Here is a 26,483-nt window from a genome sequence, read left to right as displayed (position 1 = left end):
GAAGTTGTGTGCATTACTGAAACAATGTGAATATCATCTTAAGTTTGTCTGCTTTTATTAAATGTGGGCAAGGTAGTGAGATTAGGAATATACAAATATAACAAGAAACTGCCACAAGATGACAAATGTCATCTTTCTGGTACAGGACCAACAGTGTCCTTGCTTGTGAAGCTAGTACCAGGTAATTGACTGCAGAGAAGTGCTTGAAAAGCTGCAATACCTTTTACAAACCAAAATGACGTAGTGTGAGACTGAAGAGTGTAAAACAGCTTGCACTCCAGTGTGGCTGCCTTGTATTCTGTGCCATTTCTGTCCTTCACCATTGGGAGTTTCTGAGTTTATCATCTGTAACTATTCTGATGACTGCTCTTGAAATCAAATAATACCTGAGTAGAGTTTTTTATGAAAGTAAGTTATGAGTTGGTGGCTTATTCTGTTTTTTCTGTAGTGTTCTGTTTTTTTCTAAGTGCAGCAGTAGCACAGAAGGAAAATTAACATGTGCTGTTGTGCTAGACAAAAATCTAAGGATTAAATAATCCTCTTTCGTTATATTTCTTTCCAGGATTTTGTAACTAAATGTGGGTTATATTTTTTTTCTCTCCTGCTGTAACATAGCTGTTCTTGGGATCTGCCCCTGCTTATGGTAGGGTAAGGCAGCCAAGCAGGAGGGAAAATCTGTTTGTCTTATCTCAGACTGAGAACTGTAACACAGTGCATCTTCTTACATGCCAAATCCTCTTGCTTTGTTTTTTTCTTTTTACAAACAGATAATGTTGTTTCACTTTCTTTTGATTTTTACTCGTCACACTTTTATTTTCATCTGGTTTGTTTTTTTCCTGCAGAATCGTCTCCTCAGACCTCATTGAACAGGAGAAGTTCAGGACGTCAGGGAGGAGTCCATGAACTCTCAGCATTTGAACAACTTGTTGTGGAACTGGTACGACATGATGACAGCTGGCCTTTTATGAAACTGGTTTCCAAAATCCAGGTAACTGATAGAACTGTAAAAGTAATGATAACATTTGACAATCTTATTTCCCGTCAGTAAAGTTGGGCTTTATAGCATTGCCCAAGCAGGGGAGTGCTGTGGAATTCAGGAAAACTCTCATGCTTCAGCTCAAATAGCTGGTGCAAGGCGTTTTTTAGAATGACATGATACTGACTTTTAACTATGCTTGATATCAAGAGTTTAAATAGTGAAGTGCTTTGACTTGAACAAACAAACAGCAGTGTACGGCTATGGGTAAAGCTTTATGGTTATTAACTAATTGAATTTATGCTCAATTTGTGCAAGGATATTTTCAGAACAGACCTGCAATAAAATAACAAGGTGGGAACAGCTTCATTTTGACATTAATTATAATGCAGTAAAAAGGTAATTTCTTGGCTGAGTTCTTAATTTAACTTCCTTCTCATTTAGACTTGACAGTGAAGTAGACACAAGCCTCTAAAGCAGCATTTACTTAGAGTATCTCAGTGAAAGTTCCCAAAGCACGTCTGCTTTTCTGCAGATTGCACTGGCTTGTCAATTGCTTGTCACTGCTGGATCTATTCAACCTTAACAAAATGCCAGCCCTCTTTAGCCTCCCTGGAGAAACTCTGTGCTGACAGCAGCTGTAGTCATTTTTCAGGAGCTAGTGCTCAGTGTTAGCTAAAATTAACAGTAGTAACTGGTAAATAAAGAATTGAAACTGGGTTTGCAGATGTTGGGGAGCTGGAAGGCAAAAAGACAAAAAGAATGATCCACGAATGTGAATGAAAGATTCAAGAGCAGAGGAGAGGATTCTGAATGAATTCCAGACAAGTGGATGGATGCTGGAGTAGTGGAATTGCATTGGGAAGCATGAAAGCAGTGAATGCAGAGAAACTTCTTAAGGGGGAGGGATGGAGAATCCAACTTAATTCAGATATTGAGAAGAAAATGCTGGAGTTTGGTGCATTCGTATTTGCCTGAATAAATTGCCACAGGATAATTCAGACAGTTCAGGAGGAAAAATTCATGAATGTCCTACATTTTCTTCATCATGCTGGAAATCTTGGGTTTACTTTCTCACTGCATTTAGGACACCATGGAAAGTATATTAACTCATGAGTGCCCAGCGAGCCTGAAAGACAAAATTACATTTCTTTTTGTTTTAATGTAAACAGCATTCCAGGAGGGAAAGGAATGAAAAACTTGTTCATCTAATTCTGTTTCTGCACTGATTCTTCTGCCTGTGTTTGTTTGCAAGTTGTACTTGATATGGTAAAGTTTTGGGCAATAATAAAGAACATTGTTTTAAAATATTTTTAGTGCTGCATGGGGGGATATTTGTTCCTGTAACCAAAGACAAATCCAGAACAGATTGTGCTTTTAAGAAGATAATGTTGTTGTTCCCCCCCACCTTTCCACGCTCTGTGGGTAAAACAGAGGCACTCTTAACTTCAGTGCTTGTTTGGAATTCAGAAACTGTGATCCGAATGATCAGTATCCTTAAGGGTTAAGCAGCCCATTGCTGACCTTAAGCGTTTCTCTCACAATTGCTGGTCTGAGTGGCTCTATATCTCTTGTACTTGCACACTGCATCCTGCTTGATACTGAAAGGCACACTACCATCTTTTCAACATAACGACATGAAATTTCAAGGAACACTGCAAAAAGGTGAACAGTAGTGGAGCAAGAATGGCCCTTATTCATGATGAAGGGACTTGTAATGTTGTAGTATGTTACAGGAAAAAGAAAGTTTTAAAATCTGGGAAATCATTTTTGTCTCAATCAATTTGGAGTAGCATTAATACCCTGCTGCTTGTCACGTTGTGCAGTTTTGGATCTTACAGTTGTTTGCAGAACACTGAGGGTAAGATTTGTGTTGAATTACTGGCTAATGTTTGTTGTGATTGCAACTTTAATGATAGAAAAAATGCAAAAGCAATATCTGCACGCTGATATTTAGATCAGGAAAGAGAGGAGGTTCCTTGGACTCCTGTTTGTTCAAAACTAAAATGCATGATTTGCTTTTTTCTTCCTTTTCTTTCGACGTCAGTAGAATTTAAGCTTCCATTTGTTTTGTAGGAATAAAATACTTTTTCTTTTTTTAAAGGTACCAGACTATTACGATATCATCAAAAAACCTATTGCCTTAAATATAATCCGTGAAAAGGTGAATAAATGTGAATACAAGCTAGCATGTAAGTATCACACGTTGAAAGAGGTAACAAACCCTGTTCTTCCTTCAAAACAAATTCTCATCCTAAAATAAAGCTGTGTCAGGATTTGAAGCTGAAACTGTTTGGGTTTTTTGAAAGAACTTTTACTGTTCTGTATTTAACACGTTACGCCTTTAACTACCAGAGTGTGTGATGTGCAGATGGATAAGAAATGAGCTGCTGAGATACAGCCCATAATTTCTGAAGCTTTTGATGTCAGTGTGTGAGATGGATGAAATATTTGGAAAAGCTTCAGTTGTTATTGCCTGATTTATAATCTTTCTGTCAGTTATCATGGGAGTTTAAGAATGTTTACACGGTGCTTTGCTAATACATGGTACATGCTTGATGCACACATAAAGACATCTGTGTTGGGAACTCTTTACTCGTTCAGTGGTGTCATACTCCTCGCTCATACTGCTAGCTGATGATGTGAGATGCACTAAGTTCATGTATTTACTTTTTTATTTACTAGCGGAGTTCATTGAAGACATTGAGCTGATGTTTTCTAACTGCTTTGAATACAACCCTCGTAACACAAGTGAAGCAAAAGCTGGAACTAGACTTCAGGCTTTTTTCCACATCCAGGCTCAAAAGCTGGGACTTCCTATCACATCTGGTAATGTGGACCATGCCGCTCCTGTGGCCAAGAAGTCACGAATCTAACCTCTGCCTTCCAAAGGTTTTTTTGAGGGAATCTGCTATGTTCATGAAATGAAATGTTAAATCATGCAGTCATCATACCTGTATAAAGCAATAACAACTGTTTAACCACCTTGAAGCGTGGCCTGCACTATATTCTCAATGTAATATTAAGCACTCAGGAGAACGTAGGAAGGATTACCTTTGCTACAGTTTTATTCAGTGTCTAATAATTTTGATAGCTGTACTGGATACAGTACTGGTTTACAGAGGTTTTGTACATTTTTAATACATTCATGTGTCCAAATATCTTCTAGAAATACGATGTTTTTTTTCCCTGCACCAAATGATCTTGTTTCATCCTCTAGGTATTGTAAGAGCTGTGGTATTGAGGGCTTTATCAACTCAGATGAAATCTTCTGCTGTAGCGCAGTTGAAGAGACTGTGTGTGTGTTTAAAACTCGTTTGAGCGTATCTTCTCAACACTACACATGAATGAGTACAATGAGCATATCTTATAAGTACTGTACCAGTGCTGGCTGGAGGTATTCAGTCCGAGTTTATTAAGTAGATATTTATTTAGCATTCAAAGTAATTTGTGAATTTGTTTTGTATTTATAAAATTTGTACTGGGGATTAAAAACAAAACAACAACAACAAAAAAAGAGTTCCATAACTTCTAAATTTTTGCCTGTGTTTTTTGTTTATCCCCTCTAACTTCTTGATGATCAATCATTAAATCCCTTCCCCTTTCCCAGGCAGTTCTTCTAGCAATGAGTAAATCTACAGGACTGTATTATAAGTTTCTATGTACAACTTTCAAAGTGTACAAATAAAATGACACGTTTTTCAAAGTATTTTGAGTTTCTGACACTTATTTTTGCTCTGCCACCGCTGCTTTACTTGGACAAGTTGCTGGAGGGAATGCAAAAGAATTTGGTTTTGGCATGAATGTCCTACTGAGCTTTTTCAGCAGATGCAGCCACTGTGATACTTGCTCTCTGTCCATTGCAGATGTTTATTGGTGTGTAAGTACCACAAGAAGAGTGTGTATAAGCTGTATGGTTCTTTAATTAGGGTCTTTATTCTAACGGTGTAAAACCCATCACAGCATTCTGACTGACCTTGGTAGGGATCTTTTTAACAGAATTTTAACTTTGAGTCCATGCATCCATATCTGGAGAAAACTGTGCGGAGTTTGGGGGGTGGGAGTGAAGAGGTTGGGAAAAATCGAAGGATGAAGTTTGCTGCTGCAGCTTTTCTGCCTGCACTTGTGCTAGCTTGTCTTGTAACAATGAGACCTGTATATGTTGACAACTACTTGCTATGCAGTTGTGGGTTTTCTCTGCCTGTAGTACTTGCTTTGCCTTAGAGATGGCAACAATGGGCATTTTCTTGGATGGTGACAGGGGACTGAGCAATTTGAAGGGGTTGGTTGGTTTTGAAGAATCAGAATATCACATTTTAAAATGCCTGTTAATACTTTGGAGTTGATAAATGAGCTGCTTCTTTTTCCTAGCTGGCATATCTCTTGCTGCTGGATCAAAGAAGCGTTTCTTGTTCCATAAAGGTTTTGGCCCTTCCTGTCCCAGAGTGCTGAGCACAATAAAGAACTGAGCAGCAGCAGACTTGTCTGGAGGCTGGTGATTGTACTTGGATGTCCCTGCATCTGTCCAGTCCCAAGAGGATGCAGTGGCATTGACCAGCCGGTTGCATAAACAGTTGTGCAAGTTCTTGTCCACATGAATAGTGCCCATTGACTTGAATGTGAATACTCTGTGGGGTACAGGGAGCTGGACATGCTGTGACAGATGCAATTGAAATTGTCACTGTCTGCAACCTACTCTCAGCTGTTCATTCCTATCGGTCTTTCTGCAGGGCTGTTTCCTTCAATAGCTTCCCCTTAGTACCACAAGTAGAATTATGAGTTTGTGTGAAGTGAATGGGAGCATAACTTCAATTTTTGTCAGTTTTTTGTATACTTGTGTCAAAGTTACCAGTTTTCCCCTCAGTTTGCATACCTAAGGCCTTGGCTAAACTTACTGACAATGAAACAGGGAAAAATTCCCACTTCTCCTCTGAGCTGCTGTGCTTAAAACATTTGAACGTGCTGTGTGTGCGATGCAGTCCTGTCTGTCTGTGGTGCAGGGGTGCTCAGAGAGCTTACTCACCCGGTGGCTGCTGTGTGCTCAGTTACATAGGAGAAGCAGGTAATGGTTTATCCCTGTTACTTCTCTCTCAGTGGATCGCCTTGAGGTGGTGCTTTTGTTATTGCTTTTTCATGCTCCACTTAGACTTATTCTGATTTGTCAGGAAGTCTTTTTATGAATTTTTTCCCCCTGCTCCCTTGGGGAAAGGGGAGTTGTTTCATGTCTCCTTCACCGAGGGGCTGGGATTTCATGCTCCTTGTTCTCCTCTTTCCCCCAGAACAAACTCATGTCTTGCTGTGTGTTTTCTCAGACTGCCATCTGATGCCCTTACCCTGTTAGTAAGGATATGCAATACCTGCAGCTCTAAGCTGTACTTTCACTCCCATCTGTTTCCAAGGAGGGGTGCTGAAGTGTCCCTGAAACAAACCCATGTATTGCAGAATCTGGAAACAACATACATGTTTTTAAATTAGGCAGATACATGTGTATACGTGTACAAGATTTTGAGGTTTTAATTGCTGTAATCCATCTACTTTTAAAATAATAGTTACCACTTATGAACACTGCACTTTTGTGCCTTTAAAGATTACATCTCCAGTACCTGGGAAAACGCTGCTGGGGATGTGACCCCAGTGGTGCTGGGATCAGAGCTTGGCTCCCTCTTGGCCACAGCAGCATCAGCCCACGTTCGGGGCTGTGGGGTCAATGCGGCCGTGACTGTGTTTAAGCTTCCTATTCTTTTGGTAAGTGCCCAGACAAATCTGATTGCTTGGGGTGAGGCACCTGTGGGCAGATGATCAGAGCCGTGTTCTGGCAGATGGATGCTTTTCCAAACTCGTGCTTTGTAATAATTGGAGTAAATACCAGGAGTACACTAAAGTACCAAACGCCACCATGAAATGCAACTGAGATGTTTTCAATGGCAGAAGGCCACAGATGGATTATGTTTTCCAAAAAGTACACAGATGCTGGCTTTGGGCTCATCTCTCTGCCGTAATATATCCTTCTCCAGGCCGTGTAGTGCTTCGTTTATTGAAAATTGCTATTGCATTGTTTTTTCTTTTTTTAAGTTGTACCTCTACAACTATTTTTCTGTAGAAGGAAAAAAAGAAAGTGGTTTTCTGATACTCACAAGGCGAGTAGCGGGGCTGCTTGGAGCAAGGCCATGCGTGCTGCCAGTAGTAAGCACAGCACCCTGCCCTGCTGCTGCTCGCAGAATCCATCCAGTTGTTCGACTGGGCCAAGTTTGCTCTGAGGACGTTACATTACAGCATGTAGTCCAAAGCGCTACTACGGTCTTTATCTTTGAACCTCAGTGGCACTGTGTCAGCACACATTAATTGCCCAGTAGCCCCAGGGTGCAGTGCTGGGATCCCAGCGCTGGGTACTGCCTGAAGCACGTGGAGGAATGGGAAATAATTTCCTTTGTGACTTGTAGCAAAGGGTTTTCTCACAGAGGGTATTCTCACTTTGATAGCTTGACTTCAATACAGTCAAGCTTCAGTGTTGTTGTTTGCTGTTCTTAGTTTACCAGTTTATTTAGACTTTATATAACCGTCCCCTAGATTGAGTCCCATAAGAGCATGTATAATCGTAATTTTCTTCTTCAGGTACTTTACATAGTAAATTAGCCTGGAGAGGAAAGGACTTTAAAAAGAACAGTCCTGCAGTGGCTTGGCACCTGTGAAATGCCAGTAACGCAATCCAGGATGCTAAAGTGTTTGTGTTCTGCGTTTGTATGTGGCTTTGCCTGTGGGATCAGGGCGTGATAGTTCCTTTTTGTGAGCATTCCTGCCTAGATCCTGCCATCAGTCACATGCTGGGCTCTGCAGTCCTGGCACTGCTGAGTCCTGCTGTCACGAGAGGACACTTTCACAGTGACCAACAGGTTCAGGGATCCATCTGCAGTTATAAATATGCCTGTGCCCCAGCTATCCTAAAGCCCATTCTCATCCACCAGTAAGTGACCTCAACTCATGTATTTAGCATGTTACGCTTAGTTAATATTTTATTTTTAGATTGCTCTCTGAGAAACAAAAGCGTATTGGTTTTCAAATGCAAGATTGACTGGTCTTAATGCTTTGCAAGGGGTCTTGCAATGCTGGGGACAGACACATGAGTAGGTTACCTCAGGCATCTCTTGGTTCCTTAGCTTGTGCTTCATCTGCTTCTATAGACTGTCCATCTTAGTTTTGAAGAGATTTCTAAGAGCCAGTCCTTCGATCAAACAATATAATTTCCTTACATCTGGTTGCAGTGCTGCAAAGTGAGTTCTAGGTCTGTCTGGAACAATTTTAACAATGTCAAAACTTCAGAAGAAAAAGTATCAGCCATTTTTTTGTTGGGCTTTTACAACTTCCAATCTCAATGAGCCATGCATCTTAATCTTCCCTGTCCTGGCACTTTTGTGATGGCTTCCTCAACTCCTGAGCTGGATTTAATACTTTCCTAGTGAATGATTTTTGTGTTGCAATGATGTCTCCTTAAGGTGAGCCTCCAAGTCATGGATGTGATGATAACATCAAGGGCTTCATCCCAACTACAGCAGGAAGAGAAGCACACATAGGTGAGGTGTCATCTTTTGTATGCTGAACAAGAGAAGACACAACTGCTGAGCCACAGTACTTAAAAGAAAGAAAACTGAACTCTGTTAAGAAAAAATAAATAAATAAATCGTTCCTATGCTGCAGCAAATGCATAGAAAACCTAGTGTAAGAGTCAGCAGGATCTGACTTCCTAAACTTGGAGAGAAAAGTAGCTTGAGACTGGCAGCATAAGGGCTGGTCCTGTGTAAGACACAGGAGAAGTGCAAATTGCAGAATGTCAGTGAGTGATGTGCTCAGCAGCAGACCTTACAGCAGCAGGAGACACACAAGCCAGGTGCATGGCAGTGTTCTGCTGAACAGCTGCTGTTGCAATGGACAACCTTCTTGTTGTGGAAAAGCAGAGGGATTTTAGCCATATAACTGAAGAGGTTAGTGAAGGGTGAAATTGCTACTGGAGAAGCACCTCTTGGGACTGTTGAGTTGATTAACATCCCCGCTAACCTCAGGCATCCCAACTTTACAGCTCCTCTGGAAGCTCCTGACAGAAAGCAGCAGAACTATTAATGGCACCTCCTCTGTGCTCCTGGTGTGTGTGTCCTTGAATAGTGACAGGAAGGAGCCTGGGGCTGCTGGATTCCTCTGTGGCTGGGAGTGACTGATGTGGGCTGGGGGAACGCGCTGAGAGGAGATCCCAGCATCACTTCCCATGCTTTGCACTTCTCTGTGCAGCAGGCTTCTGCTGCTGGCACAACTGGAGAGAGCGATGCTCTCCAGACCCAAAGCAGTGTTCTTCAGCCCAAAACGAGCTGGCAGTGCCTGAAAACAATTTGTTTTTTCCCTCCTCCAGTTCTCACAGCTGGCACGCTTTCAGCTTGAGAAATTTCAGTGTTTTAGGTGACTGCCATTAATTCATTTTGTAGGAAACAGTTGTGTATATGAAACAGGAACACAAAAGGAGTGGATTATCCAGAAGAGGTTTTCCAGCTGACCGGTACATCCAGCAAATTACGCTGTTGCTTTTTGGCTGCTTGAAGAACATTTGGACCTCCATCAGAATAAAATGAAATAAAATCTATATTTTGTTTTGCATTGCAATCTATACTTTTGCAGTTTGGCAGCTTTTCCCCGGTGTACTTACCCAGCGTATGGGTCAGATCTATACACCTGGTTTTCTAAAGGCCGCTTTGGCTCCCTTGTTGCCCTGTCACTGCAATAAGCATCACTCTGTGAAGAACAGCACTGGCTGTGCCTTCCAGAAAATGATGCTGCTTTTCACATTTCCAGTCTTTACAAGGTATTTATCACACACATCCACGTCTGCTATGTAGCCAGGGTTCTGCTTCACCCTGTGTACAGATGTCTCTTCAATGCAGTATTGTTAGAGCAGCAAACTTGGAGCTGGTGCTGTCAGAAGTTGCTAGTGAGAAGGAAAGTCTGACCTCACTGCTCGCTTGAAACTGAAGTTTCAATAAATAATTGTTGTGAATGAGCTGCATTTCCTTCCTAGGGAGGCAGGATACTCTGTAGGTCAAAGTGTGGTAGGGGCACCAAGCCCCCTGCCCTGCCGCTGAGCTTGCACAGCTTCCTGAGTGACCTCAGCAGCTCAGGGAATGGAGAGGCAGTGCCTATTGGGTGGGAGGACCTTGTTAATAATTGCAATAGAGAGCTTGCAGGCACTGCAATATAAATGCTACAAGTAGTAAAAGTGAATATATATGTGTACATATATACACATACATACACATATATTGATATATATGAATGGTGTCAGTGTTGAGTAATTGATAAGCAGCCTATGGCTGATTGAATAAATCCTTCCTTACCTGGCACTGTGCTGTGAATTTTTCTCTACTGTGAATGAGGGGCAGCAGGAAGAGATGTGGAAAGAAATTACTCCTGGGGAAAATGCATTTTGTCAGGCATGTGGGCATTTATGAATGCGATGGGGGTTAACAGAAGTTACCTCTCTCAGCACTGTAAATGTGCAAAGCTGTGTGAATGCACAACATGTGGTAATTACTTAGAAGTCATCTTTTATCTCGTGTATTTTCATGAATAGCACTGAGCAAAATTTCCCTCTGTATTAGATTTTGGGTAATTTTTTTTTTTTGTTTTATTTACCCATTTTTCTGCCATTAGTTTCTCTCCCAGGAGAGATTTCCTTCTTTATGTTAAAACACTATCTCTGAAATGATGTCACTACAGGGCAACCCAATTTTATTAAATCTGCCCTTTCCTGCCCATGGGCTGCTGGCTGGACAGTGGGAGTCCAGGGCCACGACCCATTAGCGGGATTTAGTGGCCCCAAGACAGCAGCTGCCTCTGAGAGCATCAGCTGCTGCTGCCAGCACCCCGGGACTGACTGAACTTTGTACCAACTGAGTGCTGAGACTTTCTTTTACTCCTGCAAACACCCACACAAGTTCCTCTGCCTTCCCTTTATAGTCCTCTTCATGGTGATTCGTCAGCATCCAAAGGGATCTGAAGTCTGACAGCAGAACTCAACAAGTCTCTGAGCTGAACCTGTAGGCACACAGCCCCACTTTCTTCTATCTCACACGAATTATTTTATGAAGCTTAATCACTTAATTAAGGATCTTAATTACTTTTGTGACCTCTATCCTTCTGCCAGATTTAACTCAGACAAGCTCACAGGTTGAGTTACAGGGCCGAGGAGCAGCCCAGGTGACCGCAGGGACATGGACGAGGCCCAGTGCTGGCCTTACCTCCACAGGAAATTGGCTGGAATGGCACTGTTGAGCTCAGTGACGTGAGAGGAGCAGAGAGCAAAAGCAAAGGGCTCTGATTTAAGAGAGCCTGAATGCAGACAGCAGCTCTATTCATTATGATTATTTCATGCCAATGAGCACCCAGGAGTGGAACCCAAATGAGCAGTGCCTTCTGCTTCACTGTGAGTCACTGCCTCTGTCCACAGAGGGTGAGAGGGACGTGGAGGTTTCCTCAGAGGTGTGTGCTCAGCACAGCATGTCACTGCATCGCAGGGCTATTTCAGTGGGGCCCAGTGGGATGCAGGCCTCGTGGCACTCGGACAGTGAAACCTGATGCTTCCTGCATGCAGCCAGACCTGATGTGGGGACCAGAGGAGCAGCAGCTTTGTCCCAATGTGTTTTTTTCTTTTTTTTTTTTCTGGTTATTATTGTCTGGTTATCAGCCATTTCTGTGGCCTTTTCTGTTCTGGTGGTTGTTGTTACCAGGAGTCCAACACTCATTTTCTTGAAAATGAAAAGCCCATCTGTTTACCTCTGACCTCCCTGACTATTAAACTTGTTTATCTCTCATAGATTTCTTTAAAGTCATAAAATACCCTCTCTCTAATCCTTTTCAGCACTCTGGTGACTGCCAGGTACCAGTCAGGGCCCTGGGGCAACATCCCCCTAGGCTGGAAGCCTCAGTTAGGCACCTGGTGAGGTGAGCAGAACAATGAACGCTGTGCCTCATTATTCAGTTTCCATGGCAGTGAGCAGGAGGTGAGTCATGCCTGATTTTGACTTGTCATCCCTGGAGCATCAGCCCAGCTGTGTGGCTCTGGGACTGGTATCTTCTACCCCTTGCTGTCTCTGCCTCAGTGTGGGAAAAGGGCCTCTGTGCAAGTGGGGTGGTTGCCCTGTGGTGGCATGGGACTGGGGCACTTTGGTGGGCTTGTACAAGTGTCAGGAGCAGCCTGCTGAGGCCACAGCAGCATTGGGATTTAGTGGCAATGTGGGATGCCCTGCATACGTGCATGACTAAATCCATTTTCAAATGCTACGAATCCCTTCCTGCTGTTTTCCCGATGGCCTCCTGGCACTGGGTGCAAGGACACAGAAGGGCACGTGCCACAAATACTAACACACTACGGTGTCTCAAATGGGTTTGTGATTCACCAAACCATGCTGAGCAGCTGGAGTTCACCAAAGCCTGTGAAGCTGTGTGGGAGACATCCCAAAATGGGGCTGAAGAGATGGTCTCATTGGACTTACATTGTTATAAGTCAACCATAAAACTGCGCCTGGAGAATTATCCATTTTAGGAATTGTGCTGTTATGTCCCATAAATTTTCACCTATTCTACCTAATTACTTGTATGATCAAAAGCACATGTTGTATTTGAAAACTGAATTGTGTTATGGGTTACACAAAATGCAGTTATGCAGTACCAGCTCTCTTCCTGATGCTGCTGGCAGCACAAAGAGATGGCCACTGGCTGGAACAAAGAGGTGGCAGAGCTGCCGTCTTTGGCTGTGTTGGCAGGGACTGTATGGATGTGAGGGGCTGGAGCCATAGGGCATCTACAGGGTAGCGGCCTTATGATTGATGGGCCACATTTTGGGTCTCACCACGTTTAATTCAGGCCTGAACTCTGAAATCAGAGAGGGCAGGATGTGACTCATCATGTCAACATGGTGGCATGTGGTAATGGAGAAAGGGGGAAAAAAACCTATACATCAGTACAGTATGAACATACACATCTGTACACATACACACACCAGTTTGGTGGTGTCCATCAAGATACCATTAGCAGCTCAGGTACTTTAGGGAGCTGGGTGTTCACTCATACTGCTGGATGGATCCTGTCTGCCCAGGAGCCCTGGGCTGCCAAACAGCAGCTCATGGGATGAGAGTCATGCTGTGCCAACAGTCCCCACATCCACTTGTTGCAGTGGAGACACAAAGGTCCACATCTGGTATCCTGTGCCTGACCCATGCCCGTCCCAACACAGACAAATGGCACACTCCCAAGAGGGCCGTTCCTTCTTGTTTTCCTAGAAGCCATCTTCCTATCTTTTAATACTGCTCCTTACCCCCTGCACACTGCGCCCTGCCCCGCCGTATCAGCGATTCTTTCAGACACGTCTCTGTGCTGCCAGGAGGTGCTGTCCCCATGCCAGGCCGCCCCAGATCTGTGCTCACAGACCGACGACAGCCGTAGGAGCAGCACAACTCCCATTCAGAGCCGAACGAGATGACAAAGGGCAGCAATAACACATGCCCCTCGTATGGCGTGCACACAGCCCGAGCCACGCCGGGTAGGGCAGCGATGCTGGGGACTGTGACTGCGGAGCGGCACACAGAGCACACAGAGCAGCTGTGCTGACAGCGGCCGCTCGGGGTGAGCTGCAGTGAGGGGCAGCGGCTGCGCTCGGCCTCCAAGAGCCCGGCCGCCGCCACGACCGTGCTGTGCGGCGCGGCCACACGTCTCGGGACATGGCTTCCACGTTACAGGAGCGGCCGGGCAGGCCCCGGGGGGAGCGAGGCGGCGAGAGAAGGCCGCGTCCAGGCTGCCTCACCGGGCCGCCCGCTCGGCCGCACCTCGCCAGCACAGGGGGCCGGTCAGACACCGCGTGGGGCTGCGGACAGGGCGCACAAGTAAACGGCGGCCCGGGCGAGCGGGCCATGAGAGGAAGCCCGGCTTCCTGCCGCCGCCTCCAGGCCCTTCCCCGCGGGGGGCGGCCCCGCGAGCCCCGGCTGCGGGCGCGGATTGCCGGGCGGGGCGGGCCGGGCCGGGCCGGTGGCACGTGGTGGCGGCGCTGCCCATGTGACCGGCCCTCCCCGGCCGCCGCGGCTCATCCCCCGCCCGGCCCGAGTCCCCGCCCGCCTCGCCCCCAGCGCAGCGCAGCGCAGCGCTCTCCTGCGCGCACAGCCCCGCACCGCAGGCAGCCGCCGCCGCCCCGGACCCGGCGCCATGGTAAGGGCGGCGCGCCGCGGCCGAGCGGGGAGGCGGCTCCGGAGCCCAGAGGCCGAGCGGGCCCGGCGCGGCTCGCTCAGACCCCGCGGCCTCCGGCGGCCATTTTAGTCTAATTTTAGCCCGGTGCGGGGGGAAGGGGCGGTGGGAGCGGCCCCGGGGCGGCGGCGGGACCGAGGGCCGACGGCGGGTGGTGGGCGGTGGGCGCGGCGCTCCCCGCGGCCGCTCGAACGTCGGTCGGTCCGTCCGCGTGTCTGCGCGCCGAGGCCGGGCGGGCCGCGGGGAGGGGGCTCCGGGAGGGGAGGGCTGTGTGCCCCCGGGCTCGGGGCCGGGCCGGGCCGAGCGGGATGGCGGCGGGACCGGGCGGGGATGCGGCGCGTTGTGCCCGGGCGGGCGGCGAACAAAGCGCGGCGGCGGGCACGGCTCCCGGGGACAAAGCCGCCGCCCCGTGCGCCCCGTGCACCTGCCCGCTCCGGGCGCTCGGGCCCAGCTGCGGCGGGTGCTGTGAAGGCGAGGGCGCTGCGGGTGTGCTCGCTTGGTCGCGGATAACTGTGCCGCGGGTTTGGTTTTTTTCCACCGCTCGCTGCCCGCTCGCCCCGTCAGTGTTTTGTTTCCTTACTGCGGTGGGGTTGGGGGCTGACGGCTTGGTAGCGTTACGGGAGCCGCACGCGTAGTAACCCCGCTTTGCTCGGGAAGAAATAGCGATCGGAGAACACCGGCAGTGCGAAATAGAAGTCGGGAGTTGTTAAAGCGCGGTGTCGGGGCTGACACAATGCAGAAAGCATCTCTCCTGCTTGTGGAGCCTTACATCACCCAGCAAAATGAGAGTCATGACAGTGCTGGCTGCAAACCGCTGCCGTAGCGTTTGTTCCATCACAGAAACCCACCCTGGCCCCACTCTACAAAGTCCCGCGTCCATCTCCCTGCCCGCCCCCCCCCGAGTGCACGATCAGGTAATGGAAAAGTGCGGGAGCGGTGCGGGTGTGCGGTCGAATAAAAGCACCGCCTGGAATTAAGGCGATGCTGAGTGGACAGGATTTACACCTCCTTTATGTCCTCTGCACCAGTCCTGCCAGCACCACCAACCTCACCGTGCGGTCAGGTTGAGCGCAGTGTTTTTATTGCTACAGGGGCAGGTGGAGTTCTTTATCTGTTGTTCTTTATCTGTTCTTTATCTGTTGCGTTGTTTAGCGAATGTTAATTTTTGCCGTTTAAATTATTCCTTTGATCTCATTTTACAGGCTTCTGGAGTAACAGTGAATGATGAAGTCATAAAGGTTTTTAATGACATGAAAGTAAGGAAATCTTCAACCCCAGAAGAGATTAAAAAGAGAAAGAAAGCCGTTCTCTTCTGCTTAAGTGATGACAAAAAGCAAATAATCGTAGAGGAGGCCAAGCAGATACTGGTCGGTGACATTGGAGATACTGTGGAGGACCCCTATACAGCCTTTGTGAAGTTGCTACCATTGAATGATTGCCGATACGCTTTGTACGATGCCACATATGAGACAAAGGAATCTAAGAAGGAAGACCTGGTATTTATATTCTGGTGTGTAGAAGCAAAGCTTGCAGTTAAATTCGAATAGGCGTGACTTAACACTGGGTGATTGAATAACTGTTTTTCCTCCTTTAAAGGGCTCCTGAAAGTGCACCTTTAAAAAGCAAGATGATCTACGCAAGCTCTAAAGATGCCATTAAAAAGAAATTTACAGGTACGGACCTAAAAGTGTCTTGGTTGTGAGTCCCAGTGCTGCTTAGACGCAGAGGTTCTCACAAATACCCTGTTGTCCATCTGTCTTTCAGGTATTAAACATGAGTGGCAAGTAAATGGTTTGGATGATATTAAGGACCGTTCAACACTCGGAGAGAAACTGGGAGGCAACGTGGTAGTTTCACTTGAAGGAAAACCCTTATAAAAAGACAGACAAGTGCCATCTGGATCTAAGGAGCTTCCATTTCTGCAGCTCGTTCAATTGGAATAGTATTAGTCTCCCTTTCTCCTTCCCTCCTCAAAAATAAGTCCCTTCCCTTCTGCCCCTGAAGGAGATGTCATTGTTAAGCAGTCTACCAGTGATTGCCATTAGACTGTTTAATCCTGGTAGTTTTATGTAGGATCCAAGGAATGCTTTCACGTCATACTCTTAGCCAAAACTGACGCTGCATGCATTCCTTGCCACACGTACAATGAATGTGATAGTTAATGTGAATAGTCTAGCAGACAGCAAAGGGTAAGCTAATTGAATGCCTTGAAAGTATTGTCCACTGGTGGGATGGTAGACTCTATACAGTATTACTTACAGTTGCACTTGATTGCAGTTCCATGAGGCTCTAGTGCATTCATACACCTCACCTGCCTTGACAAGCCTATTTTTGTGACATGGCAGCACACAACACTATGCATTTAAAGCACTTTTTTGTAATATGTTTGACCCGCCCCTCCCCCCCAAAGGAATGCCAATTAAGTTGCTGTAACTGTGTCATCAGATTATTGTAGTACCTCAGTTTCATTCCTGTTACATGCATATCTTTATAAATGAAGTAGCTGTTACGATGCCTTTTGTTTTCCATTGAATGTACACTACTGAACAGGAGTAGAAGTTATCTGTTTACCATGTGAGTCTTGAAACACTAAAGTTTTGTAAAACATCGGTCATGATGGCAATTTCTGTATTAAAAAGAGCCTTAAATGGAACATTGTTTTTGAGATCAAAAACCAGCCACATTGCAATAAAACTTGTGGCTTATTACAGAACGTTGCCTTGTTTTCATTGGAAAATATAGTTTTTAAGTATGTTTAATTTAAGCATATTTCAAATAACTTCAGTGGAAAGTATTGTGAAGATAAACAATCATTAATCTCATCATAAATAGTGCAAGTTTTTCATTCCTAATCACGATTTAGGCACTGCTTTACAATACTTCGTGGCACTGTTCTGATCACTCGGTAAAGGACCTATTCCTAGTTTACCGTAGAAGCAGCTGCCGCTGCTAGAGACCATTAGCTTCCATGAAACCCTCGTGTCAGAAACTTACAAGTACTGAGGAATTAACCATGTAGTGTGTTTCGCACCTGAATGCTCTTAAAGTTCTACATGTCAGAGTAAAACCTTACGTGAAATCTTGCAGCTCTGTTTTGATAAGACTGTATCTAGCGACAGTTGTATATAATGCAGAATACAGGTTGGTGAATAGTTTTTGCTTCTTAAGCGTCACAGTTAGCACTGACTTGGTACAAGAAGTATCCTAGATGAACTGTTCTGCTTGTTAACTTCTATGTAAATAGAACTGGAAAGTGTTTGCCACTACTGAGGCTTGCACTGGGGACATGTTTTGGCTGAGAGCCAGATAATGCTCTCCTTATAGAGAATTTGATCTGCTCTGTGTGAGCAATCCTCCGTTAGCCAGAGCTATTTATGGCAAACACATGCTTTTGTATCTTGTCATCGTTATCCACAAATGGCAAAACTGGACATGATTCTGCTGGTATGCGTAAAGGCACTCTGTTAGGCAGCCAGTCACAGCTGAAATGTACATGCTGCCAGAAGGAATGCTCTTTATCATTACCTTACTTTAAAAAGTTGGTGGAGTAAAACTGAGGAGCTCTTAAATACTGGCCCTTTACTTTCAGTTCGTAGCCCCCTTTTTGCAACAAGAAGCAGATAATCATCAACTTTTAAGTTTGATTACATTAAAGAAACTGTGTTTAGGCTTTCTTGTAGAACTGTAAGGCTCCTGTAGAACTTTAAGACTTTATTTCAGGCTTCTGGCTGTCCGTACGACTTGCACGCCTCATTGTGTTGGCTGTTTTCTGTAGGCTAAACTCGATTAGAATTTAACTAAAAAGGCATGACAACCACTGACTTACTAAGTGTGTCGATGAGTCTTGGTTTTGTTATACAAAACTCTCCTTTCAGGAATCTTTTAAGGCTGGGAAGTAACTGATGGTATGCATGTTGTCTATTTAAAAAGCAGCACCTTTTTATCCCTCAAATTAGTCTCTTCATTTCTGATTACTCACGTTGCGTGCAAAGCCCAGTTTAATGTAAAATCTACTTTGTTCTTCATATTTGACTTGAGTTCAGTATAATGAAATCATCATTTTAACTGATTTTCACAAGGCATAAGTGGTTTCTTTAGGGAAAAAAAAAAAAAAAGCCAAAACTGAAAATGTTAAATTTTAATAAACAATTTGAATCATTTCAGATAGTAAAGTTTGGGGTTTTTTTGTGTTGTTTTTGTTTGTTTTTTAAGCAGTACTGTGTTTAATGTTTGTCTCTGCTGCAAACAGTCTGGAAAGATGTCTGTGGCTTCTGAACTGAATATTATTATTATTTGTTTTTTAACTAGCTTATATGTCTATACACTCAGTCCAAGTAGGTATAAAATTGAAGCACAAAGTGTATTTATATAAGATCCAAAGCTACCAAACCAAGTTTTGGATCGGAAAGGATCAGCCTGCCTTCAGTTAGTTCTTGAAATGACTGATGGATGCGAGGTCCAATTCACACGGCTTGCTTTTTTTAAAAGAGAAACTAACAATAAAGTGCTACAAGAACTGTTACTGCTTGAATTATAAAACAGATGAGAGACAGCTGGCATCTGTTCCAGAATGGTTTGTCAGCTGTTGTTTTCTGTCATTATGCAAAATGGTGAGGGCCTCATTGTGATCGAGGAGTAGAGGAAAATCCTCTCGAGTTGAAGATCTTCTGTGTATCTCGATGTAGACATGACTTTTGGGTATCTTGGCTTCAGTTACTTTATTGATAAACATTAAATAAAAGTTTCATGAGATTAGCATGTGCAGAAATGGCATTTTTCTTCTAAGAAATAGTTCAGAACCAGAGGTTGTTTTGTTTTGATTTGGTAAATCCTGGAAAAGGTATAGACATACAGGCCTGATTTCTCTGACAAAGGAAATCGAGCCCACGACTGGCATGAGTAGGTGATGTTTGTAGTTGTGGCAATTCTGGAAATGCAGAGTTTAAATCGATAAGGACTGAAGTATAAGACTCATTCCCAGTCAGATCCTTAAACAGGCTTTCAGTACCATCAGTGAAAACCCACTGAGTCCATTTCTCTGAGCAGAAGGGTCTCTGTCTGCTGTGTAATTCCCTCAGAACCTGCAGCGGACTACAGCAGCAGTCAAATTGCCACAAGTTGATAATAAGCTTTACTCTCTTATGCCAATGCCTGTATGAACGAAATTTTCATGTCTGCCTATCTTCATAAACTTGTAAGTTCCCCTTAGTTTGTGGTGGAGAGTTAACGATTGTAGAGTGAAAACATGGCACTAATGGTGGATGAAGGATCATCAATGTAGCACCTGTCTTTAAGTATTGAATTTCTTTAAAATATTTCTGATTTTGAAAACCTGGTATAAATAAAATTAATTTAAATGTTGCCAGATGTGAGTGAGTTTTATGTTCTAGGCTACACGAATCAGTTTGCTGTTGTCTTTGGATTGGGAGTAATTCAAACAATGCGAAAGGGCACTCTGTGAAGTAAATGCATTATACCAGGCATTATTGTAATGGATTTCACCTGCAGCCCATTCAGTACAGTAACCAGCTGTAGCAAAAGGTAGGTGTAAAGAAATACTTGGTGGATAGATACTGGATAGCCTTTTTTTCCTGCATTGGATCTTGGGTTGTATCTTCAGGAAATTAGAACTGTGGTTTTGTCTTTGAAGTTAGTACAAACTCTGTGCAGACAAGTCTTTTTTAATACTTTAGAGAAAGTGGGTTATTGAAATATAGAAAAGGTCACTGTAAAGCACACACAGAGTGATCAAAATCACCTCTTTGGTTCCAGTGGTATTTCTACTGTTAATGGAAATTGTCTTATATCTAGAAGTAGCTTAAATGAAGGGGAGTCAATCTTGTGAACCAAATCTCAGTAACTAGTCAAGAAGCAGCTTCATCATGTCATCTGGTAAAGACTTAAAAACATAAGCTCAATGCTAATCACTCTAATTTAGCAGTTATAAAGGAGTTACCTGACACAAGGCTTCTATGTGGTTGTTTAGGGGATATATATGAAAGTAAGCATTAATGGTGAGTGAAAAGTCTCCTTGCAATGTAAGTAATTCCATATACATTACTGCTTAGTTAGAAATGGAAGATTTTTTTACCTATTTTCATACCTGTTCTTGGATGCCCTATGTAACCCACATATACTGCTGTTCACTGTGCTGCTGACTTGTGCCATCTGCCAATACTATCTGAAAAATTACTAAAGTGGAAAGTCAAAGCCCTGATAGCTGCAATATTCCAACTGCTAGCATCGCTTACAGTGCTTATTTCATGTTATAATGGTCTATCTATGTTTTAACACTTACAGCAAAAACGTGCAGTTTGGAGGCACTGAAGGTAATTCTGATACTGCCTTTTCAGTGCCTCTGTGGATTAGTATTTCTACTGTCAGATTGGCTTCATAGTTACTTAGAAAACTAATGATTGGAGAAGGAATTGAAGGTGCTGATCATGTTTAAAAGTTTCTGAGTGTCAATTCAGATGATAAGGAGGAAAAAAAAAACCCACAGAAACTATTTCCCAATGGTAGGTTAACTTTTATTCTTGTGTGACCAGGCTTAGGAGCGTGTGTGGCTGCAATCCTGCCTCTCCTCTCCCACTTCTTTATTTTTAAAAACAGCTGTGTCACTGCAAATCCCTGCCATCTGCCCACCATCTTCTGTAAAGCTGGACGGACAATCTCCACTTGTACCTTTTAGTACCTATTTTTCCTCACTCGCCCGTGACTGTACAGATCTGATTTAGAGAAAGCAAATGCTGTAATATTATGCTGCTCAAAAGCTTCTCTATTATGCAGAAAGTTAAAAGCATCAGTTACTCTCTGGCGAGCACAGCTGCAGGGTATACATGGGCTTGAAAAAGAGATGTGATTTTGAGAACCGGTTTAGAGAGCCTTATTTGTGTCTGCTTCCTCTTACTGGCAGCACAGCTTTCATCTCTGACCTTCTGTTAAGGCTGATGTGAGAGCTAAGCTTTTCTTCCATTTTAGCTGTTTCAACAGAAAATTGAAAGTGCACGTAGCAAACAAGGTGCAGAGAAGCAGAGGAAGATTTAGAACAAGCAGTTTTTCTTAGAGACCTGAATAGCTAAAGAAAAAAAAGGGTGAGGGTTACAGCACAGGTTTTTTCTTCCTTTTAATTTCAACATGAGCTTTCAACTGTAAAGGCTGAGCTTATGTTATTGTTTGCTTTGCAGAAGTATACAGATTCCATGTCTGTATGTCTCAGGGCTTCTAAGCCATGATGTGTGAACATAAACTCTGTATCGAGGTAAAATTTATTTCAGTCCTGCAAATATGAGGCCGTGCATAAATGAGATTTTGGTCTCTGATAATTTATAAATGGTGCATTTGAACAATCCCTTTAAATCATATATTTTGTTGCTTGTGCCAATTGCAATAATTAAGCTATGACACTGGGCATTAGAATGAACTTAGTTCTTAATTAGGTGTTTGCAGGTGACAAATATAACTCACAGTAATATTTTAGACTCGTTTGCCCTGTTATTTAAGCACGACTTAGCCATGAAACACCTCCAAGTCCACAGCAATCACTGCGTGCAAAAGTTCTTTAATGAAGCACACAATTTTAGCTCTTTGTTGACTGCACTGATACAGGATCTGTCACTTGAAGGCTTTTATTCTTTTGCTTTTGTGAATTCCCTTGTAATGCTGCATTATTTCTCTGCATCCATACTGGAAAATCAGTTCCCAGAACTCTCCTTCTGAGTAACCAGAATTCCTAAACAATATTTATTCTGCGTGACTAAAGTGGAAAGGCATCTTGTAGAACACCCATAGGAAACAAATGCATGGCATTAGCCTATATGGCCACTGAATGTGACTCTTCCTATGTCTCTTCCTGCCCACCTCTGACTGCTGCTTTGTCCTGGTGGCAGTGTCACCCTGCTCAGGTTGGCGTGCAGCAGCCCAGCTCAGACAGCATGTGGAAGCTGAACAGAATGTCTTATTTCTATTTAGGTAAAGACTTTACCAGCTGGCTGAATGCCTTGTTTGCTGGTAATGCTGGGTGGAACGGCTACCATGGTCACACTGATAAACACTTCCTTTATTTTTTCTTTCTCCTCTTCTTCTATTTTTTTTTTTTAACCTGTTCTGTCAAAACCTGGCTTTGATTCTAACCACTTTTATGGATTTACTTCAAGAGATGAAGTATTTCAAAACATCTTTGAAACAAGCTGTATTTATATATACAACCTTGCAGTAATTCTGGTAGTTGCTTTGTTCTCATTATTATTATTTTAATTCAGTCACTCCAACTACATTATTATTTTAACTGCCTGGAGTTCAGTGCTGCCAGTGTAGTACTCACAACACATTGCAGACAGCATTTAGAAGTTGACGTAGTCAAAATAAGTTGTAATGTAAAGCAGTTTTAATGCAATACCCTGGTGCCAGTTTTGCAAGGAGAATAACTTAAAACTTGAGCTATCTTCCAGCAAGCTCCAGGCTGAGTATCTGCCACAGATCTTCGTGGTGAGTTTGGAATGTGTTGGAGTACCAGGTCACAGCAGTTGGCTTGATTTCTTGTATAGCTGGATATATTATCAATGCTGGGATGCATTGAGCTTGCAGCAGTATCAATGTCTAACCTTTAATTTCATTTTTCATTCTGAGTGGAACGGACAGGCTGCAATTACAGCTTTTGCCTTCTGGTATTATAGTCATCCATTTCAGCTATTAATTTTTATTATTATTATTATTATTTTCATTATTACTGTAAGGGAGTATCAGAGCATTATCGTAGCATTATGCAGCATAAGGCCAAAACACAGCACTGGAATGTGGTCACAATTTTCAACTGCTGTGGCTGTTGTAGCAGATACAAAATGTTATCTTGTCAAACTTGAATTGTGCATGTGTTCTGGTAGGCTCTGGAAAGGAGCTGGAGTGTGAGTAGCTGGCACTTTGCTCTGTCACTGTGACATCTGTCAGGTGTCGTCCCTGGTGACTGGGAAAGGGGAAACATCACTATGATTTTCAAAAAAGGAAGAAAGGAAGACCTAGGGAACTACAGGCCGGTGAGCCTCATGTCAAGACCATGGAGCAGATCCTTCTGGGAGCTATGTTAAGGCACAGGTGAAACAAGGAGGTGATCTGAGACAACCAGCTCAGTTTCACCAAGGGCAGATCTTGTCTGACAGCCTTTTACAGTGGAGTGATGGCACTGGTGGACAAAAGAAGGGCAAGTGGTGTCATTCACGTGGGCTTCTGCAAGACCGTTGACATGGTTCTACAACACATCCTTATCCTTAAGTTGGAAAGAGATGGATTTGAAGGTTGAACTATTTGGTGGATAAATATTAGTTGGATGGACACAGGGTTGTTGTTGTTGTTGGATCTATGTCCAGGCAGAGGCTGGTCACTAGCTGTGTCCACCAGGGAGACTGATCTTGGGACCAGTGCTTTTCAACACCTGTATCAATGACATAGGCAATGGGATTGAGCGTATCCTCAACAAATTTGCCAATTACACTAAGCTAGGTGGTGCAGTTGATATGACAGAAAGAAGAGATGCCTTCCAGAGGGACCTGGACACACTCAAAAAGTGGGCCCAAGCAAATCCAGTGATGTCAGAAGACCTCACACAAGGCCAAGTGCAGGGTATTGCATTTGTGTAAGGGCACTCCCAGACATGAGTACAGACTGGGAGAAGAACCCATTGAGAGCAGCTCTGTGGAGAACTCAGGGCTCCTGATGGACAAAAGTCTGGTCACAACCCAGCAGTGTGCACTTGCAGCCTGGAAGGCCAGTGGTATTCTGGGCTGCATGAAAAGAAGGGTGGCCAGCAGAGAAAGGGAGGTGATTGTCCCCCTCTACTCTCCCCTTGTGAGGCCCCATCTGCAGTACTGTGACCAACCTTCAGGCCCCCAGCACAGCAGAAATGCAGAGCTATTGGTGCAGGTCCAGAAGAGGGTCATGAAGGTGATCAGAGGGCTGGAGCACCTCTCCTATGAGAAAAGGCTGAAGGAGTTGGGCTTGCTTAGCTTGAAGCACAGAAGGCTCTGGGGAGACCTCATTGTGGCCCTTCAGTACTTGAAAGGAGCTTACAGTCTGGAAGGGGACAAACTTCATATGTGAGCGGATAGTGACAGGACAAGGGGTAATGGTTTTAAACTAAAAGAGGAAAGATCTAGGTTAGATGTTAGGTTGTTTTCTTAGAGTGTGGTGAGCCGCTGGCACAGGCTGCCCAGAGAAGCTGTGAATGCTCCATCTCTGGTGTCATTCAGGGCTGGATGGGATGGACTAGGCAGCCTGATATAGTGGCTGCCAATCCTGCCCCTGGCATGGGGTTGGAAAAGGATGGTCTTTAAGGTCCCTTCCAACCTAAGACATTCTATGGTCTTGCTAACATCATGGGATTATGTCCACCCTAGGCTTTCTGATTTCCATGAATTTTACAGTGCTGTACTATGCTTTAGAAGTCTGAGAAATTGACAACTCAATACATCTTCCAGGACTGTAGAATTTCTGTTGCTATTGCTGCTAACAGTGAAAGGCAAAGCTGAGATACTTAACAAAATAAAAATAAAAATTACACACACCATAGTCAAGAAGTATTTGTGTTCAGCTGCAGCCATCTTGTGCACAAACTAGTAACTGTACTATAAAAATATAAAAAGAATATTTAACACAGTATTTCAGATTTTCACTTTAAGACTATTTTTTTTTAAAAGAAATTTTGCTAATAAGCAGATTTTCTACTGTAATAGTAAACTGTGGGAAGACATTGTTTCTTTTTACTTCAGCATCATGTGCAAATACAGATCCTCTCAGGTTCTTCCTAATATCGTGTTTGGATCACATTCAGAGGTTAATGGACAAGAACATGGGATTATTGTAAGTCACTTTTTATATTATGAATATGAACATACTTTGAATGGAAATGCAAATCTTTAATTACCAGAATACATATTTAGGAAGAAATGATGTCATTTTTTAAAGCTTATAGTTTTCTCTCCTAACAAATACTTCTCTGCTGTAAGTTGCCTATTAAGATCTATTCTTTCTGTGTTGGTAGTTACTTGGTTTTGCTGCTGCTTCCCACACTGCATTGTGTTTCAGTCTAGTAGAAACTGCACTCGATTGTTTGCAAAGGAAATGTACTGATCCTTTTCCATTGTCCTTGTTTTCATTTGTTGTTGCTGTTTAAATTATCACTGTATTTGCATGTCATCACCCCAATTTCAACAGAGAGAGTCTGTGCTGGGGTGCAATCCTTTCTGGTTTCCCTTGTATAAGCTATAGCAGTTGAAGTGTGTGTGGTTTTTTAATTCTTTTAATATAAGATGCCACAAACAATGATTCTTAGGGTATAAATTGCTTTTCTTTTTTCTTTTTTATTTTTTGTTAAAGTCAATTAAAATCACTGGTCTTTGGGGCAAAGGAAAATATATAGGCAAAATATTGTATTTCTTAACACCAACTTAACATAGATAAGTTGGAAATAAACATGCTTACAAAGAAACAGAGAATGATGAGCTTCAAGTTTCTCAAGTTGAGTAATTTCTGCAGACTTCTATAAACCATTCTGCTCTTCCTATTCAGTGGAATATCTTTGATGTGAGCTGAACGCAAGATTGTAGTTTCTTCAGTTTAATGTAGGAAAGATTTATGGAGCTTCCTCTTTCTACAGGGATAGGATCACAACTAAGGAAAAAGGTCAAATGGGTTTGAGAGTATTCAAGAGTGTTCAGTGGGAATGAAATTATTATTGTAGAGTTTAATCCTGAAATAATGATAGACCATCCCATAGATCATCTCGTATATCTGGTGCCAGCATCTGTGAGAGATGAATACTCGAACTACTTTGTGATATTATTCCAAATTCATTTTGTGTTGTTGTAAACTTGGAGCTCTCCAGAGAAATACAGAATAGAGCATTTATATCTGTGATGAATGTTTTGATGTTTTCACATTAAAAAAAATTAGAATAAAATTATAGCATGTTGAGTTATATCTCTTCAATATCTTTTAAGCGGCTGAAAACTGAAGGTTGGTTATACAAGCAGCTATTTCACTTATTCTGTTCTGGGGGATTGATATGTTGTCAGGCTTATTTTGTGATCTCACAGGTGCTGTGTGAAAGAGTACACAGAAAGCGCACTATGATGCTACAGTATCTGTGACCATGGAGGTTTAAACCAATATAATGGTATAACCCTACAATTCATGCTGTCGGCAGAAGGAATAAGAAACATTCTCAGATCAGAGTATGTCATTTTGA

At 43.4% G+C, this 26,483-nt stretch overlaps 2 protein-coding genes across 8 annotated transcripts in view; both read left to right on the top strand.

Annotated features, from left to right (window-relative positions):
* The window catches only part of BAZ1A (bromodomain adjacent to zinc finger domain 1A), a 51,657-nt gene extending 46,972 nt beyond the window's left edge, over nucleotides 1-4,685 (top strand). For 5 of the 6 annotated variants that reach the window (XM_015865006.2, XM_015865003.2, XM_015865007.2 and 2 more), the window contains 3 exons: nucleotides 843-988; nucleotides 3,081-3,168; nucleotides 3,662-4,685. In XM_015865006.2, the coding sequence (XP_015720492.1) occupies nucleotides 843-988; nucleotides 3,081-3,168; nucleotides 3,662-3,852 (425 nt within the window). In that variant the 3' untranslated portion in view covers nucleotides 3,853-4,685. The other variant, XM_015865008.2, reaches the window with a different exon arrangement.
* Nucleotides 4,686-14,078: 9,393 nt separating this feature from the next.
* CFL2 (cofilin 2) lies at nucleotides 14,079-19,606 on the top strand. 2 transcript variants are annotated; one of them, XM_015865018.1, is made up of 4 exons: nucleotides 14,079-14,209; nucleotides 15,448-15,755; nucleotides 15,842-15,918; nucleotides 16,010-19,606. In XM_015865018.1, exons 1-4 carry the CDS (start codon nucleotides 14,207-14,209, stop codon nucleotides 16,120-16,122), a joined length of 501 nt encoding a protein of 166 aa, XP_015720504.1. In that variant the 5' UTR covers nucleotides 14,079-14,206; the 3' UTR covers nucleotides 16,123-19,606. The 2 variants fall into 2 exon arrangements, with proteins under 2 accessions (XP_015720504.1, XP_015720503.1); XM_015865017.1 differs by lacking the exon at nucleotides 14,079-14,209 and adding an exon at nucleotides 14,826-15,159.
* Nucleotides 19,607-26,483: the final 6,877 nt, after the last annotated feature.

This window comes from Coturnix japonica, chromosome 5, assembly GCF_001577835.2.
Source record: "Coturnix japonica isolate 7356 chromosome 5, Coturnix japonica 2.1, whole genome shotgun sequence".
Classification (NCBI taxonomy): domain Eukaryota; kingdom Metazoa; phylum Chordata; class Aves; order Galliformes; family Phasianidae; genus Coturnix; species Coturnix japonica.
This window is presented reverse-complemented; position numbering and strand designations above follow the sequence as displayed.

Bases quoted from the DNA above. Each gene is read 5' to 3' on its own strand.
- CFL2 (XM_015865017.1), top strand. From the start codon at position 15,028: ATGAGAGTCATGACAGTGCTGGCTGCAAACCGCTGCCGTAGCGTTTGT. The intron at 15,160-15,447 runs GTAATGGAAAAG...CTCATTTTACAG, and splicing joins CCCCCCGAGTGCACGATCAG to GCTTCTGGAGTAACAGTGAA. The intron at 15,919-16,009 runs GTACGGACCTAA...TCTGTCTTTCAG, and splicing joins CATTAAAAAGAAATTTACAG to GTATTAAACATGAGTGGCAA.